The sequence below is a fragment of the Pteropus medius genome, unplaced genomic scaffold, assembly GCF_902729225.1.
Source record: "Pteropus medius unplaced genomic scaffold, Ma_sr-lr_union100, whole genome shotgun sequence".
NCBI classification, from domain to species: Eukaryota; Metazoa; Chordata; class Mammalia; order Chiroptera; family Pteropodidae; genus Pteropus; species Pteropus medius.
In genome coordinates, this window is record NW_024354875.1 from 1,829,016 (window position 1) to 1,846,935 (window position 17,920).

General features: G+C 47.6%; 1 protein-coding gene across 2 annotated transcripts in view; it reads right to left on the bottom strand.

The window, feature by feature from the left end:
- Positions 1-4,368: 4,368 nt before the first annotated feature.
- CAB39 (calcium binding protein 39) overlaps positions 4,369-17,920 on the bottom strand; it is a 75,100-nt gene continuing 61,548 nt past the window's right edge. For both annotated transcript variants that reach the window (XM_039855769.1, XM_039855770.1), the window contains exons 6-9: positions 12,749-12,808; positions 9,672-9,737; positions 6,155-6,298; positions 4,369-5,542 (exon numbers count right to left, since the gene is read on the bottom strand). In XM_039855769.1, the coding sequence (XP_039711703.1) occupies positions 5,354-5,542; positions 6,155-6,298; positions 9,672-9,737; positions 12,749-12,808 (459 nt within the window). In that variant the 3' untranslated portion in view covers positions 4,369-5,353. The remainder of the gene's footprint in view (positions 5,543-6,154; positions 6,299-9,671; positions 9,738-12,748; positions 12,809-17,920) is intronic.

Below are 17,920 nucleotides of genomic sequence, written 5' to 3' on the forward strand. Positions count from 1 at the left end.
CTCTAGGTTCCATCCACGTTGTTGCAAATGGTAGGATTTCACTTTTTTTTAATGGCCGAGTAATATTTTATTGTATATATGAACCGTTACTTCTTTATCCAGTCGTCTATTGATGGGCATTTAGGTTGCTTCCATATCTTGGCTATTGTAAATTGGGCTGCCATGAATATTGGGGGTGCATAGATCTTCACGAATTATTGTTTTGGTTTTACTACACTTTTCAAAAGTCTCTTTTGGAACTGGGTGTTTTCCAGCTTTGCCAGCATTTTTGATGACCATGACGAGCAATTCCCAAGCAGCAGTTGTGGTCTGACCAGCTGCTTTCGAAAGATAAGAGTCTGGAGGCTTTAGCTGCCTGGCCCTCGGGGACCAGGGGACGGCTGCCCTGGGCATAGGGCCTCAGGCAGCAGAAGCTGTGGTCGTGAGCAGCTGAGCTGTGCTGGGTCACACAGCACCGGCTGCCAGGCTTTGATGCACACCCGGTATCTGGTGCCAGGTTCTGACACACATACTGTGGCCACCATCTCTCTTAAACATTGAGGCGAGAGGGACGGGAGGGGGCCTCCTGAAGGGTGGTGGTGCTGTTCTGCGTCCACGGCTGCGTCTTCTAAGGCGGAGGCCCCACCGTGGCCGGCCACAGGCATGGCTGTTCATGCCTCTGCATTAGAAGGAGCGGAACGAGCTCGTCTTCATTTGAGTTTCTTCAGGCGCAGAGCCCAGGACAAGGGTGCAAATGCTAGTCATTTATTTGGGACTTGGTCCCAGGAAACCCTAGCACAGAGTGGGGTATGAGCTAGAGGAGGGAAAGAATCAGCTTAAAGCTACATCATCAAACCATTAACGTGGTAGCTTTGAAGCTCAGTCCTGCTGGGGACACCTAACCCACGGGGGCCAGGACGCTGGGGCTGCTTCTGGGCCATTGAACGCTGTGCTTCTGGTGCTCGGGGCCACAGTACACAGCTTTCAGTGGGCAGAAGTGGGTGCTAAGGAGACGGGGAGGGGCACTGCTAGTGTGTCAGTGTGCTCTCTGCAATAGGGGTCAGCACCCAACCCTCCCCACCCACCGCGTCCCCAGTGGAGGGAGGCCCCGGGCGGACTGCAGGAGAGGCTCAGGACCACTTGGAGACTCACCTGAGCACGGGCCAGCTGTTTGGGTTAGGAGCGAGGCCCTGCCTCTCCACACAGGTGAGACTAAGGAGGGGAGCGAGTGTGCCGGGCAGCCCGTGGGGGACGGAAACGGAGCCAGCTGGGACCGGCCTTGTCTGGAAGCTTCCCCGGGGCTAGCCTGCGGCCCCTCCGTCAGCATCGTCCACCCATTTGCGTCCACCCATTTGCGTCCACACCGAACGGACCCACCTACTGAATACTAGAGATACTGAAATACCCGGAACGCCAAGTATTTAGGTGATAAAAATGTATTATCAAGGAACCGGAGTCATGAAGAGCTAACGCCCATCTGTGGAGAATGTTGAAAAATATACATCTTTTCCCTAAATCTGTCTTCCTGAAGTGCTACCTAGAAAAAAGTTATTTCACAAATTGCAGAGGACACAATCTGCTGCACAGAAACCTGGTGGTCACTGTACTTGAAGACCTGGATGCCCAGGGACGGGCGCCAGGCACTGGCCCTCAGGGGCACATGCTCCGACTTCCAGCCAGAGTGGGAACAGGCACTGGGAGGCCCCTGATTTTCAGGTCCCTCCCGGTGACCGCACAAGGAGCCAAACATTAGCAAGGCCTCAGCGGTCACTGTGAGCAAGCACGTAACACAGAAGCCTCCCGTGAGCCGTGAAGTGACATGGCCTTGTGCAGCCATCACCACCAGCTTCGCTCAGCGTGAACTCTGGGAGGTAGAGGTCCCTGTGAGAAGGTTCTGAGGCTTTTGTCCCTATTAACTACGTCCTGGCTTCTAAGTGCTTGGCGGGGGGGATGTGGGCTGACCGGAAGTGAAGTGTTGGCAGGCGGAAGCTGACGGTCACTTCTTAGCTCAGAGCTGAAGTGGGATGTGTTCAGACTTCTGAGGTAGGTCTTCCATGGGCTTGGTTTTGGGGAGCCAGCCAAGCCGACTCCCAGATCGTGGTGTGGGGAGTCTTACCTTGTCCTCCACGCCTTCTGGAAGCCAGATGGTCAGAGAAAGGACACCGGGCTCTGAAAGGCGTGGTGAGGACACAGAATGCACGATCTCGTGAGCACTGCAGCCTGCGGCCTCAGATTTCAGTCATTGTCTCGTTAGATCCTTGTAAATCAACTACACGTTAACATGCTCAGCTTTGGCGGTTTTTTTTTTTTTAAGGCAGAGGAGGTGACTGTAGGAAGTAGAACTTGTATTGAATCATGAACCCACACAGTGTGGCCACGTCTTCCTGTCTGACTCCTGTCTTCAGCCTCAGAGAAAGGGCAGCCATGAGTGCTGACCTCAGGGGACCCCGCCATCTTTGGGGAACTACAACACACAAGTAGGCTGACCCACCTAGAAGAAATGGCAACAAATAAGATGCTGTTAGATGAAGTGTTTCTGGCAAGGGCACGTCTCTTGCCACCAGCCGAGACTGGGGACCCCATTCTCTGGCAAGGGTTAACATAAAAGCCCAGGACAGGTCGTGTGCCACGTGCCACAAGGCAGCCTGGAGGTCACAGCTTCCGGGTGCCATTTAACACCAGGCTTCCATAGTTCTGCCGCCTTCTTCGTCATTTCCTTCTAGTAACGTTTAAATACTCCTGCCGAGCCCCTTCGTTTCACCTTAGAGTGTCAATGACCAAGGGTCCCAGAACCAAAGTGCAAGGACCTGCCTCCCAAGTGCTGGAAGGCGAGGGGGCTACACGGCCCACAATGCACATGAAAATCACGTTTTTGACACCAAAACCAAAACCCTGGAAAAAAGATGTAGAGAGGGGTCTGTGTGTCGTTTCTGGTTACAGTTTGTGACAGGTTGTGCTGGTGTGTCCCCTGATGGGGCTATTCACACGGACGCAAATGCAACTATGACACATCATAAAAATGGACAGGACAATGCTGTTTCTCCAAAATTTTATTTTAATTTAAATTACAGGGCCAGCCAGATAATCTGATACGAAATTTACTTTTCCTCAGGAGAAAGGAAATGTTTTCATGGCATTGTTAACAACTGTACACATCCACATCTCTACCTTTTTTTAAGGGTGAAAAATCACACTGAGTAACTGACTTTTGTAAAATTAAACCTTTATAACACAAGAAGAAACCACTTCCAGTATAATCGTTTTGGTAATACGCATGTTAAATGATCATAACTTCAAATGCAACTTTTCAACTTTGACTGTTTTCACATTTTCGTTTAGAAACAAAACCCCCCAAAATCTTAACCATGTCCAGAGCCCAACTCGACAGGACGTGCCCGTGCTTTGACAGGCCGCACCTGCACCGCCCCCCACACTCTGCGGCTCTGACGGCCTTGCCAGAGTGGAAGCTGTCTGTCGCCTCAAGATCTAAGAACCAGCCTGGCAGGGGAACCCTTCCTCCCTTCGGCGTGGCTCACGTTCCCCAGCTCAATCCACCGGCGCTGGGCCGCGGGGACCAGCCGCTCCCCAGGGCCAGGTCCGCCCTCCTGAGCATCTCGGATGCTTTCGTTTCGGGGGGCTGGGATTGCTTTCCCTGCTGCCAATGGGAAAACAGGGATGATTTTACACCAATTTTTGGTAAAGACAGCCTCTGGAAAACCAATTATAATGCAGACTGCCACTTTAATTAAATAGAATAAAATACAGCTACATTTTCTGGAGCTTTCCCCCTAACTGGTGTTCCTCAAAGGAAGGCTTACGACCTGCAGAAATGTCACTTGGGAGTCTCATTTTACTGGCTGATAAGTAATTCAATTAGTGAGAGAGGCTAGCAAAGAATAATTACATAAATCTCTGAAGTCAGCTACAGCCATGCTGAATTCGAACCGGCAGGTTCTGATTTGTAAGTTGTTAGCTGTGATCTTCGTATTGCCAGGAGGAACAGACGCCACTGCAGCAACGCCACGCAGGTGTATTCTAGGAGACGTCTGCCGTGGTCACAGTAACAAAGTGGTGCGAAATCAGTCACTTTATAAATACTGATAATTTGCAGCATTAAGGAACAGGACATTAAAAAAAGTAAATTTCCCCATAGGACACCTAGGACTAGGAAGTCTTCCTAAGAGAAGCCAGTTTTAATTATTCAGTTTCACGACTATTGTACTGGATTACTCACTCTAAAAAGAAAAGGTGCTCTATAGTTTCCCACACACACGAAGAATCAGCGTTAATTTAGCATAATCAGTATCATTCATAGATCTGGCAAACTCATGACTCATTTTAAATGAATAAGGCCAATATTATGCAGGAAAGTTAGCTGGCTGAGTTCCAAGTCTGTACTGCAGCCTACTGATGGCACCCCATTAGATAACTGAATACAAAGGATTGGTTTTTTTTTTTCTTTTAATGCTGTGATACTTAAATGTTAAATCAGCATTTTCATGTGATCTGAAGTATTTCAATTACATATGAGCATTCATTTTTTGCAAAAACTCAATATTAGGTAATAGTTACATACTAATACAATAACATTCCTCTGCTGTACAAATTAAATCATTTAAAAGAAATGAGCATTCTAAGAATTATATACAAAAGAAACCTGTAAGCATTGTTGAAATGAAATGCAAGGGGTCGCTGCTAGCTCTACGGTTTTAAAAGACCTTCCAAAAGGAAAATTAACAAATACCGTTCGACATATCCAGGTTTACAAGTCTCAAGAAAATCAAATGTCAAAAAATTCTAGAAAGCTGTGAAAGCCTATATACATTTTCCTTATGACCTTATGAAGCTTCACACTCTTAAGAAGTTGCTAAGTTTCAGCATCAATTTATTCACAAGTCAACTTTATCCACCCAAAAAGCTCACATCTTGGGTACGGTTCCCCTCTGATTTCAAACACAGCTCTGCACGATCTTCCTTCAGCGAAGGCCGCCGATCTCACCAAGAATCCGCGCTCGGCTCTTGGACAAGCGCAAAGCCGCAGGTTTCATCCGGTGGCCTCAGCGCCCTCCTGCCCCGCGCTGTCACCTCTGCATTTGCCTTCGCGAACCCAGCCATGCTCAGAACCCCACAGCAAACAGTCTGATTCTGAAATGACACTAAGATCAAGAAAAAGTCCACGTGTGCGCTAGTGTGCAAGAAAGCAGCAGCTACGTTCTCCAACTTGGACTAAAAACACAAAATAAGGGAAAATGAAAAACCGTTCACTTAACAGCAGATTAGCAGTAATGTTCCTCCTGAATCGTAAGAGTGCCTGACGCCGACGAGCTAACAGCAGGTGCTGGGTTGGGGTTCACTATCGTACGTTTGTGGGCAGTTAGGCTTCTTGCTGAGCTGGTCTCTTCAAGTCCCTGATCTGTTTGACTAGATAGGTCTTCTCGTCGTTGAACTGCTCGTCCTCCGTCCTGTCGTTCTGGAACTTGCTGAGGAACTCTATGAGTTTGGCCTGGTTCTTGAGGAGGATGTCCAGGATGGGCTGTGTCTTGTTGGGGTTGGCGACAAACACCTGCCCGGGGAGAAATCGGCATCAGCCACAGGGAGAGAACGGGACACCGCGTGCAAGGGTGTGTGGAGCGTGCGCAGGACAGGACCCCAGGGCATCCTCCCGGGCCACGGGCGGAGGCTCGCTCAGGTTGGTGTTTGGAAGGCCTTATTTTACAACAGGAAACAAACAAAAAGACTTACGTGTTTTAGCACAAAAAACCTAAAACGTTCATTTATGCTCTGAGTCTCAGCAGTCGCTATTAAACATAAGACTCTGATTTGGGGATAAAATGGGCAGGAATAATTTCTGGGCACAGGAGGTCAGAACGGATTGTGAGAATAAAAACCTCCACGGAAAGCATGAAGAAATGGATTACCCTTTACTTTGTGATTAATGATCTTCTATGCCGAAGATGAATGACGGCCTTCCATAAGTAAACGCTTTTGTCCCCAAATCCAAAGGGTACACCCTGTTTCTGGCTCTGTCTGTTTTTCTGTTTAAATATGAAAATTAACTGATTGAACTGTCTCACTGAGAACACCGAAATGCGGCTAATAATATTTCAGGAGTTTCCAAATGAAATGAGACGAACGACTTGAGAGGAAAATATTGTTTACGGTTTCAGTACTCTACCTTAAAAACATGAAAGGCCTCAAACTGGATGTTACGGCTTTTGTCCCGAAGAAGGTTCATCATTAATTTGAGGTTCTCAGGTTTACTGATGTATTTTGTCATAATTGTGAAGTTGTGTCGGTCTAAGAGCAGTTCACCGAGAAGCTGAGAAGACATTTAAAGAATTACATTAAGATTTGAAGAAAAACCAAAGTTTAAAAAGCAAATCATTTAATAATCACCAAGATGAATAAAGAGCATTTCGTGGGCACTCAAAAGACTGATGAACTGAAGTGTGGCCTGAAACCGACTTAGGAATTAGAGGCTATCGCGTGCCCACTACTTGCCAGCTGAACAGCTGCCTTTCCTTTTGGGTTTAAACATATGGTCAGTCCGACTGTGCTCTCTCAAGAGGACATTCAAATCTGAGACAGAAAGAGCCTGCCTACTCTTTAAACATGCATTTGCGTTATCTTGCTAAAAAGAAACTATTTTTTTAAATGTTCATAAGATAAACTGATAATTCATGTTAACCACAAACCTTAGCTTAATTAAAAATTATTTTATCTGAATTTCATAGGACAAAGGATCGTGCCCAAAGTTTTCCAAACACTTACTCCTACTCATGCCGTTATCATTCATCACACCTGATCCAGACAGGATCGTAAGAATGAAAGCTTTCTGTTCCTTCTTGAGCAAGGCGCCCTGGAAACACCCGTTTTCCCTTCGTGACCCCTCTTCACCACTGACAACTCCCACTGAGTGAAAACCAAACCCGTGCCTTTGTGCGTACTGAGTCCTGTAGGGGGACCACACTGTACCGGCCTGTGATTTTTAAACGGCCATGGCTTATTCTAGACTTTTCCTGGGGACCCGCAGTCGCTTTATGTTGTCAGTGTGCCCAGTCCTCGTGGAGGTCTCGGGTGCAGGTGCTGGAGCTCGCAGAGGGGCAGGGGCTGAGCTCTGGCCCTGTGGACAGAGGCAGAAGCGGAGTGGTGCGGGGCCGGCCCTGGCATCAGCCTGCCCGGGTTCGAATCCTGGCTCCTGCCTCCTTGTGAGCTGGGTGACCTCGAGCACCCTATTTAACTTCTCTGTGCCTCAGTCCCATCATCTGTACAATGGGAGTGGATAATAGTACCTATGTCTCATGAGGGTGTAGTGAGAAATAAGTGTCAACTGGGCAAAGCACATTTGTTAGACCCGAGTCTAAATGGAGACGCAGTGTGAGGCCTAAGGCAAGGAAAATGCATGAACTGAGCTACCTGCTGTGGTTTGGTTGCTTTTGTTAATTCCTTTCTGGTTCCTGGGTATGTTCTAGAAACTTGAAGTCTCCAGATAACTGACCTCTAGATAATTAACATGTCATCTCATATTAAATCAGAAGTGACCCGATGTGCAGGAAAACAAATCTATTCTGATTAGAATATATAAAGAACATATAGGAAGAAATCAAAAGCTCAGAAAGGCTGGATCGCATCGATCTGGATCACATAATCTGTAACTCTGAAATTAAGAAGCACTCAGTATTTACTTACTCTTATGATGACTCAAAAGTCAGTATTAAGTATGTGAAGGTTTAGAGCTTTATTGGTGTTCATTTTCTATCCCAGAAACCAATGAAATACTGAAAATGACTCATTTCGGTCTAGTTATTTGGAAGAGGATGACTGGTAATTCATTAGATTTCTTTGGACATAAATTTAAAAAAATATATGTATGTATGTATATCTTAAATAAGTGTCAATGTGGCTGCAAAAAAGAGTACAAATTAAAATTCATTTTTAAAGCACCACTCACTAGTCCTCAAAATGGCTGTGTGTCTGAGGTATCGCGAGCTAAAAAAAAGTACAGGAGTGAAAGATTTGCTTCATATCCATCCCAAGGTCTCACAAATGGCAGTCTCCATTTTCCTTTCCATGTTGGTGATTCTGACGCCACGGAAAGGCCTTGGAAGCCTTTCTCCTTATCTAAGCAGCCTAAGAATTTACAAGTCGGTCCATTGATTTGCCAATAAAAAAAGTTCTCCCCCTGTAAAGAGGTACTAGGCCTGGAAGCCACTACCCTGGGTGATCCAGTCTGGCCTCCTTGGCCTCAGCAGACACCGGCTCCACCCAGCCACTGCCATCTGTGTGACTGCGGGGAGGGCAGGATGCCCTGGCCCTTGGACACAGAGGCTCCTGGCACGGGGCCACTTCTCTCTGAAGATCACAGGGGAATCAGCACGGTATTATACTGATGTACAGGGAGGGAACATTTTGTGCCCACCCGCAAAAATGAAAGGACCGTTCCTATCAGCTGCGAATCCCCGGCGAGTACCCGGCCAGCACACCCGGAGACAGGTGAAGGCTCCCGACACTGGACTAAAGGGTGTCTGGGAGGCTAGGCTCCAGCAACAGCAACGAGTGGACTGTTTTAGCAGTGACACATTTCCAAGCTGTGGTTATTACTGGGCCTTGAGGGGAGAGAAGGAAGTAGCTGGCCGGATGGAAAGCATTCTGGAGATCTGGAAGGCAGAGTATTCTTATTAAAGGGCACAAAGTATAAGGGACGCTCCTGATGTCCGTTAGTCAATTTCCACAGGCGGTTAAGGTCTTGGGAGTGATCTCCTCAGGGCAGGAGGGAGAGCAGGAAGGAAGCCCTGATCAAAACGAATTCAGACCCCTCTGAGGAAAAGAACTCTGGGCAGAGTGGAATTTAATGTGAACCTGGCAAAAAATATAAATGGAATTATAATTTTCCCCCAAATCCTTTGTGATTCCATTTATAGTTCCTGTCAGGAGCATTCAGAGACAGAATGAGAGGTATGCATCTATTGACTGCAGTAAAAATTTCTTGGAGCAAGGGTCAGCAAACTTCCTGACCAGACAGTCAATATCTTAGACTTTGCAGGCTATACAGTCTCTATGGCAACCATTCAAATCTGCTGTTGTAGCCCCAAACAGCCACAGACAATGAGTAAATAAATGAATATTTAAGTCTGTGTCCAGTAAAACTTTATTTACAGAAATAGGCAGTGGACTAGATTTGGCTCTCGGCTGTAGTTTGCCAAACCCTGTTCTAGAGTTTTAATTTGTTTTAAGCTCCCACGGAGCTGTCCACATCCAATTCTGACACGAGGCAGCAAACCCGTCTACAGTCCCCGTTTCACTGCTTGCAATGTCCCCACCCCTCACACGGCAAGTCAGGGCCACTGAGCAGCATCTCGAGGAGTCGACACCTGCAGGGCCTCCATCTAGTTGATACGAATCTAAGTTTTAAAAATATGCTTCAAATCTGAAATACTGCAATGCTAAGGGACAAAGTCCTCTTTCAAAATTCTGTATGTTCCATTTTGCTGTCCCTAAGAAGGAGGTGGGCAGTGCCCTGTGTGGACCCCTGCTGAACCCCACTCCTTCCCACAGAAGTCTTGACCGGGGACAAATGTGTTTTCCCCCTAAAGGTCTAAGACCCACACCAGCATATCGCCCCTTCCCCAGATCCAAAAGTCGAACACAGGGCGAAGAGAAACAAGTTATGTAAAATAAATAATCTGCCGTACCTTGAGTGACTGTCTTTTTGTCACATAATTTTCTGAATGAAGTAACTTCTCATATTCACTGAAGAACTGAGAGACAAAAAAACATACATCCACATTATTTTTTTCAAAGACTGGTAGATAATGTTATAAAGTCAAGTACAACTTCTAACGGCACACAGGCCAATGTCGCCCAAGCTCGCCTCCTCCCGTCTGCTCTGGCAAGGCCCATGTTCAGCTTAACTCCATCCTCTCCAGTCGGCCAGACTCCACGTGTGCAAAACGCCACTCCCTTCCCTGCACCGTTTTCTCACCATTGAATCAGCTCTCGTTTCTTGGTGTTTTATTAGAAAATTCAAATTCTTTACAGATGAGAACTCAACTAGTCCACAGCACAACCACAAAGAGAAAAGTTGTCTGTTCTTTGAATGCATTAAACAAGGAGAGAGGAGACCAGAAGGGCAGAGAAACTCAGCACCGTGTTAAGTCGGCAGACGCCCCAGAGAGCATGCAGGGCTCGGGCTGGAACTTGAATAATGAAAGGGGTTTTGTTTAGAAATGCGGGGAGGAAAGATATTCTTGGGGAGTGAAAAGGGAAGGACGCAGCGTGAGTGAAGACCTGGAGGATGCTAAAGGCTAAGGGCTGTTTCTTTTGAGCAACAGGTGTTTACTCCGCTTCACAGGGACTGTGATCTTGTCAGTTTGTTTCCCTCCATGCTTCGGTTATGGGAAAGCTCAGAGCTACCGTGTCCGGGGCTCAGAGCGCGCATTCTGGTGTGACAATGTCACCTCTGGCCGAATGTAAACTACCTGCAGCTCCTTTCCCCCACCCCCAGCTCTGACTGCACTGCATACATTTGTTAGCTGCTTCGCCTGAGTTTTTCTAAAATCTTACTAACCAACGTCATCCTTTAATAACACATAGGAAAATCTTTTACTGCAAAATTAAGCTGATGCCACCGTCTGTAGGCAAGTTTCTTGGAAATTGGTAAGTATGTATCTTTGGTAGGCTTTAAGTTAAGATGTTGGTATGTTAAAAAAAAAAATTTGTGAAACCATGTGGTGATAAAAATACAGCTGATGTGTATTGAACACTTCCCTGCTTCAGGACTATGTCATGCACTTGACACCCAAATTCTTATTCAATCCCCACAACCACTCAGCAGGTGAGTACTATGATGAGCCTTCTGCTGAAGGCATAGAAGGTGAAGGAAGGCAGCTGCCCACGGTCTGGGGACACACGATAGGGCTGGGACTTGAAGCCAGACTCCAGGCAGTTTGGTGCCAAAGCCTGTGCTTCTAACCGCTGTAAAAAGGCACCAATGAAATGACCACGCTGCCATTTTAAACCAACAAACACACAAAAAGAAACACGCCCACATCCAAATACACGCAGGCAGAAATAAAAATAAATGACCAGCAACGTTTCGGCTATTAATGAGGGACCTATTATGTGCTGCATGCTGTGTTCAGATGTTACCGAGTGTGGGAGGGAAAGATGGAGGAAAAGGAACACAGTCAGACATAGGTTTTGTTTTTGTAAGATTTTTGTAAGATTTTTATAAGAATCTTATAGTTAGGTTGAAGAGCAAAGTGAACAATGAAGATTAAGAACACCCAAGATTTGAAAAAATTCAAACGATTAGTGGAAGAATGAAAACTTAAGGCAAATCTTGCGGGATAAATAGAAATTTTAAGTGCACTGTTATTATTGTAACTCCCCAAAGAGCACCTATGAGATCTTGGACAATGTGTAAGTTATCGACTTGTATGCGGCCTGTCGGCCAGAACCGCCATCTTCAGTAATTCACCGAAATGACCAAACCAAAGGGAAAAAGAGGCACCCGCTATATGTTCTCTAGGCCTTTTAGAGAACGGAAGTTGTTCCTTTGGCCACGTATGTGCGAATCAACAAGAGAGGCGACACTGCAGACGCCAAGGGAATGGGCACTGTTCAAAAAGGATGCCCACGACGTTAGCGTGAAAGAACGGGAAGTGTGTGTGTGTCGCCCGCACGCGCCTGGCCCTGCCGTAAGCAAACGAAGGCAAGATTCTTGCTGAGCGGATTAACGCACGCACTGAGCATGTTCGGATACGCTAAGAGCCCGGATGGCTTCCTGAAACGCATGCAGGAAAATGACCAGAAACAGAAGGAAGCCAAAGAGAAAGGTACCTGGGTTCAACTGAAGTCCCAGCCCGCTCCACCCAGGAAACCAAAGTGAGAACCCACCCCCTGTGAATTCATGGCATGATGTAGTGAAAAAACAAAAGGCCTCTGGGCTGTTAAAAATACTTCTCTCAACTGAGTAGAAGTGCGGTGTCCCCTCCCCGAAAGAAAGATTTAAAGAAACTCTGTGTCCTTAACAAAATAAATAAATAAAAATAAACTCATATGGAAAAGGAAGTGCTTGTGGGGATCGGGGAGAGCAGGGCTGGCAGGAGTGGAGGAGAACATCTGACACCGTGGCCTGGAGTGGCCTGGAGGTCGCTGTGCCGGTCAAGCGCAGTCGGCTTCTCAGAGTGCTGTGTCCGTATCCCGCACAAACCTCTGGGGCGTTGGGGAGGGGAGGCTCTTTTACCACGAGTCTGACAGCGACTCATGCGGAATTGCCTCACCGCTGGGTTGGCCCCATGTCCTCAGTTCACAAATAAGAGTGGACTTCTGAGTCCCCCGGGTACCGGCCTTGGTGGCAGCAGGGGCACACCCGGGTCCTGCCTCCTCTACACCAGGGCCGGCCCCGCCCCATCAGCCGCCGCCTCCCCTTCCCATCTGCAGGCGGTACAAATGCGAGCCACTGATAGGAAGGGAGGGTGAGGAGTCAGATAATAATTTTCCTTTTATCTCAACTGTACATTATCATTCAGTACCAAGTGCTTTATTTTCCTCTTCTAAGTACAAAGGGCAGCACATCAGTCAAAAAAGATAAAAGTCTGCTTCGGACCAAAAAAACCCTCATTTCAGTAGAGACATGATTACAGCACCATCTTAAAACATTACATATGCAAAATAAACATTCTGGTACAAAATCTAATTTAAATCTTTCATTTCTGGTAACACAAGTTACAATTTGCTATTTAAAAATAGTATTTCACATACTTACTCTATCATAATGCTGTTCCAAAAATTCTGCACTGAGCAATTTATGTCTTGTAAGTAAATCCTAGAAAAAGAAAAAATATTTTTAAAAAGCCGTTCTACATTCAAATTCTTTCAGAAAAGAGAATCCTAAGACATTTTATCTATTAAAAACTGCTGTTAAAAATTACTGAACTTAAAAACATTTGCACATAAACTGGATTGAAAACGTTGATTTTTATACAAAAGTAAATAAAATCAATAATTTGAAATTGTGATTTTAATGATTATGATTAGTCGCATGTCTACAGGAAAAATTTTAAATCAAACATAGAAGGCAATGGAAATATATACTCCAAGAAAGGGAACAAAGAACCGAAGTGAAATAAAGCAGTTTTGATGAAATGTCAGACAGAGCACTGCTCCTGCTGGGGAAAGAGGAAATTCCTTTAATTAGAAAAAGCACTGGAGGTGCCATTTTCTTCCTCCTAAATTCGATTACATTCCGTTTCATATCTAATGCAATCTTTAGCAGAAGTAAATGTTATTTAGAAGCCCTGTTGTTTATAAATATTAGCTACTAAGTAAGCAGAATAATGCTGCAGAAATGTAGAATCGAAAATTAGTGTGACCTCGAGTCTAATTCTGCATTACTATGAAATGGAGCTTATGCCTCATTCCATGGATTTCCCTGGAAACAACTCAAGGATCATTCATTCAGAAAATATCTACTATGTGCCAGGTAAAGTTCTCGGTGCTGGGGCTACAAAAAAAGAAAGAGAAAAAAGAATGTGGTCCCTGCCTTCAAGAACCTGGAGTTCACAAGGTTCGGGAAAGAGAATGGGAACACGTGACGGCAGGAACGCCAGCCAGTGTTCGGTGAACTAATGGATACCATTCCTTTCGAGCGTGGATGGGAGCAGTTAGTGCCAGTAATCCCCTTTCTCTGCCCGACTCTCCTTGTTTCTCCGCTGTTTGTTCGAGTTTCCCAGGTTACCGCAAGCCGGTGTCCCCGGCAGGGTGTCCCAGGGCCAGGGTGGTGCAAGGAGACACTCTGAGGAGCGTCCGCAGCCAGAAGGACATAGACGTACTGCGGCTCCAGTCCCTCGTGGGGCCCGTCGGGTCGCAGGAGCTCCTGCGGGGAGCTCTTTGGCGCCTGTTCTGCCACCACCCTTCCCTGAAAGGCCTCATCACACATGCTTCGCCCTCTCTAGGAACCTACTGCCTTGGACCTCAGCTTCAGCGTCACTTCCTGACTGGTCACCAGCATGGGTACAGCCTGTGACTTTACACCTGTGGAATTATGTGACCAGTGTGTCTCTCGTGGAAGGCCGTAAAGTCTATCAGTACAAGGGTCATGTCCATTTTCACTAATCTTTGAATCCCCAGCACCTACGCAGTGCCCAGCACATAGGAAGAGCTTAATACTTCATAGATAAATGAATGAACCAAGGAAATGAGAGAATACGTTTGGGAAAACGTCACATTAAGCAACGTTCAAAGTATGCTTTCAAGAAGGCTTCTAATCCCACCCCAAAGATTTACAGGTGTTTAATCTGCTGGATGGAGAATGTTTTGTATGCCCAGGAAAGACGACCCAACTTTTTCTAAATCTCCCCTGGGGCAAAATCAGAAAACCTGGAGTTTATTCTGAATACAAGTCTGGTAAGAAATGCTCTGAGGTGTCTGTCCCCACATGGGGGAGGAGGAGGGGCGGGGGAGAACTGATGCCCTCTCACTGTATCACGGGGTCAGGTGTGAGGCAGAGGGACACATTAATGAGCACTGCCCCCTAACATGCGCCCGTTTAAGGTGGCCTCCCCCGTGCTGGACCCTCAAGGGCCGGGGTGTGTCCGAACCCAGCACCTAAGGAACTGGGTGGCACTCAGAGCTTTGTGCAATGAGCGGAATGAACATACAAAGAAGCGAATTAAGGGATTAATGAGTCAGGACCTCTGCGAAACTGTCTCTTCTACTTTTTTGCGGCTACATCACTCTGGAGGCCGACACGAGGAAGTATAGCAAAAGGAGCCCTGGGCTCACTGCTGTCATAATGTGACCACGGAGAAGGCCACAGGAGGGGGTCCGAGAGACAATGGCTCTCAACACGGGCTCTTGGGAACAGGCAGGTAGGAAGTATTGCTCTGAAAAGCAAAGGGCAGAGGTCCTTCGTTGTAAAGTGGCTTTTACCGCTCCCTCGGAAGGATGCATCTCGAGCAGGAGCGAAAGCTCACAGCAGAGCCTCACGCCAAACTAGAGACATCCAACATCTCCCGAACCAGGGAGATTCTACCTTTATCACTGGGTTTAAAGAGACCAGGAAACTGCTGCCGCTCAGGAATCAAACCGCAACGGCCCTGGGCTGAGCGCGCCCGGGCAGCAGAGGATGAAAGCCCTTTGCTAAGGAGGATCACGCTGGGGCCTAGGGGGAGAGCAAGACGGGAAAGGAGCAACTGCCGAGAGCCAGCGGAGAAAAAGGGCAGCCACTGAGCTGGGGAGGGAGGACGCGGGGCTCACGCGGTGCCTCTGTCCGCCGAGACACCGAGACGAGGAGCCCCGCAGCAGGGGCCGGGGCCAGAGCCCGAGCTCCGGAAAGCAGGGCTGTGGGGATGAAGGGGAACGGCTATGCAGTCAGCACGTGGTCAGCGACCCGCAGGGTTGACAGGGTGCATTGGTCGCAGCCTAGGGGTCTGCTAGGCTGGCCGGCCGGGGCGGGGGGAGGCCCTCTCATCCCACCTGTTAAAAGTCTAGTGCACCCAAGGCCCTGGTGTAACGCGGAGGAAGCTCGGGGATCATCTCCCACGTCCAGCAGATTAGGCAGCCAACTTTTAGGGTAGGTTGAATTTTAAGAGTCCTAAGAGGGAGGTGGTGTTTGGGCCGCGAACACCATGCGATACAGACAGCCCTGGAAGCCGGGGGAGAGAGTGCTAGGCCGGGGCTTCCCTCCCCAGAACCTTGGCAAGTCATTGGCCCATTTCCTACTTCGTGCTTGAATATGTCCAAGGACAAGAACCTCGATTCTGTGTGCTTCGCCTTTGGAGCTCTTAAGAGTTAAGTTTTTCCTGTGCTCGGGGCACAAGCCTACGCCCAGGTTACTTCCAGAGACTGTCACAGAACAGGTTAACCCGCTCGGTAGAGGACCACACTTCAGATACAAGTGCTCCACGGCAGGGCCCTACCGAGTCCGCTCTTCTCCAGGCTAAATACGTCCAGTTCCTTTAACCACTCCTCGAATGAAGGTTCTGAGTTCCCCTCACCATCTACTGTCTTCTCAAAGTCATCTATCTGTCTATGTGCCTCTCAAGTGTAGCGCCTGGAACGGAACACATTTACGTGCTGTTACCTGGTAAGCTTACAGTGGGGTGAGACCATCAACAGCTCCTTAGGTCACAGACTGTGTGGTCACATGTGGCTTTGGGGCAGCATCGGGCTGTTTAACGTGACTGCACGTATTCAGAATTTGGTTTACCCAGAGTGGGCTCTGCCAGTCACACTGCCTGGGTTCAAATTCTGGCTTCCTCACTTAGTGTCTGACTTCACTCAACATTCCTAGGCTTCAGTGTCCTTATCTGCAAAGGAGATCATAACAATACCTCCTTCATAGGGTTGTTTGAGTATGATAAGGAGTTACCTACATTTCAGAAATTACGACCCCTAATTATTACATTAGTATTAACTATTATTATCGTGTCTTATTCCCCCACCCCATATTTATACAGTTAGGCTGGGTCCTCAAGTGGAAGACCTCCGTCATCTGAATTTAATTTCATCCAGTTACATTTTGGCCTCTCTTATCGTTACGAAGCTGTATTTCAGGATCACTATTATTTGCTATGTTCCCCTTCACGGCTATCACCTGCACATTTGATAGGACGGCCCTGTCACCCATCATCTAACTCACTAATAGTGTCCAACGTGGCTGAGTGGAGATAAAGGCCAGTGAAGACCTGCTGGGAGTTTCTCTCCAGGGTGAAGGCAATCCACTTCCCAGCACCTTACTGATACGGCATTCGATTAGTTGCAAATCACTACACTGAAACTCCATCTCTCATCTTTTTACCGTGTCCATGAAAAGAGGTCTGTACTATCATTCGACATCTAGATATCCTCACTGCCCTAAAGGAATTCCAGGAGTTGTTTACGGCACACGCTGTGTGGGGCACAATAACCTGACATACCAGCATTATAACTATGTTTTAGCGGGTGGAGAGACTGAGGTTAAGTCAACAGCAGAGCTGGAAACTGAACTCAGGCAGCCAGACCCCTGAGCCCCTGATCTACGCATCTAAGAGATGAGTACGACCGAACTTACTCTTAGTGAATCCATGCTGGCTGTGGGTACAGTTTCCTTTCCAAAATGCTCAGAAATCATCTCTTTAGAATTACTTTCTAGAACCTTACACACGTATAACATCAAGCTTCGAGCTCCACCCGTCTCTTTGGGGAATCTACCATCTTTTACTCTGGAAAAATTGGAAATATATTTGTTGGCCTTCTGATATCCCTCTCAACCTAATTCCTTAAAAAAAAAAAATGAAATCGCTAACAAATATCTGGCTCCTGATTTAACTACCTCAGTACTCATGCATCCAAGCTACAGATCTTGGACACATTTGGAGCAGCCAGTTTTAATTCCTTTTAAGACTCAGGCCCTGTCTCAGGGGCTCTAAATCCAGGGTTGTGGATGAGCCGCATCTGTTTCCAGGTTTCTGTGTGCAGAGCACATTTCCTGGGGAAGTCGCTCTGGTCACACCCTCGAGGGACAGCTCGGACCTCGGATCTGTTCTCCTTTTCCCTCACAAACATTCTCTGCGAAGGACAGGCCACCGGGGAGGGCCCGCCCTCCTCTGCTCGGTGTCAGCACCTCCGCTGGGAGGTGGAGACCACCCCCCTGGTCTCCCTGGCTGCCTCCCTTGGAGTTTCTTTCGAGAGGGCGGGGAGCAGCTCGGTCTGCCCGATGGGCCTGCGCCACGCTCACTCTGCTGCCTTGGTTTGGGCCTCCGCTAGCTTGTTTCGTGGAGAGCCAGGTCCCCTTTAGTCGGCTCTCCCCTTTCTAGGTAAGCGGTGGCAGCTGATGCGGAATCCACGCCAGCCCTCGATGCTCTCTCTTCTAGCTCATCCCTCGAATCCTACGTTGTTTTTTGTTTCCCTTCTTCAGGTAAAGAAGACCACCTGGATCCGCCTCGTCCTTCCGTCT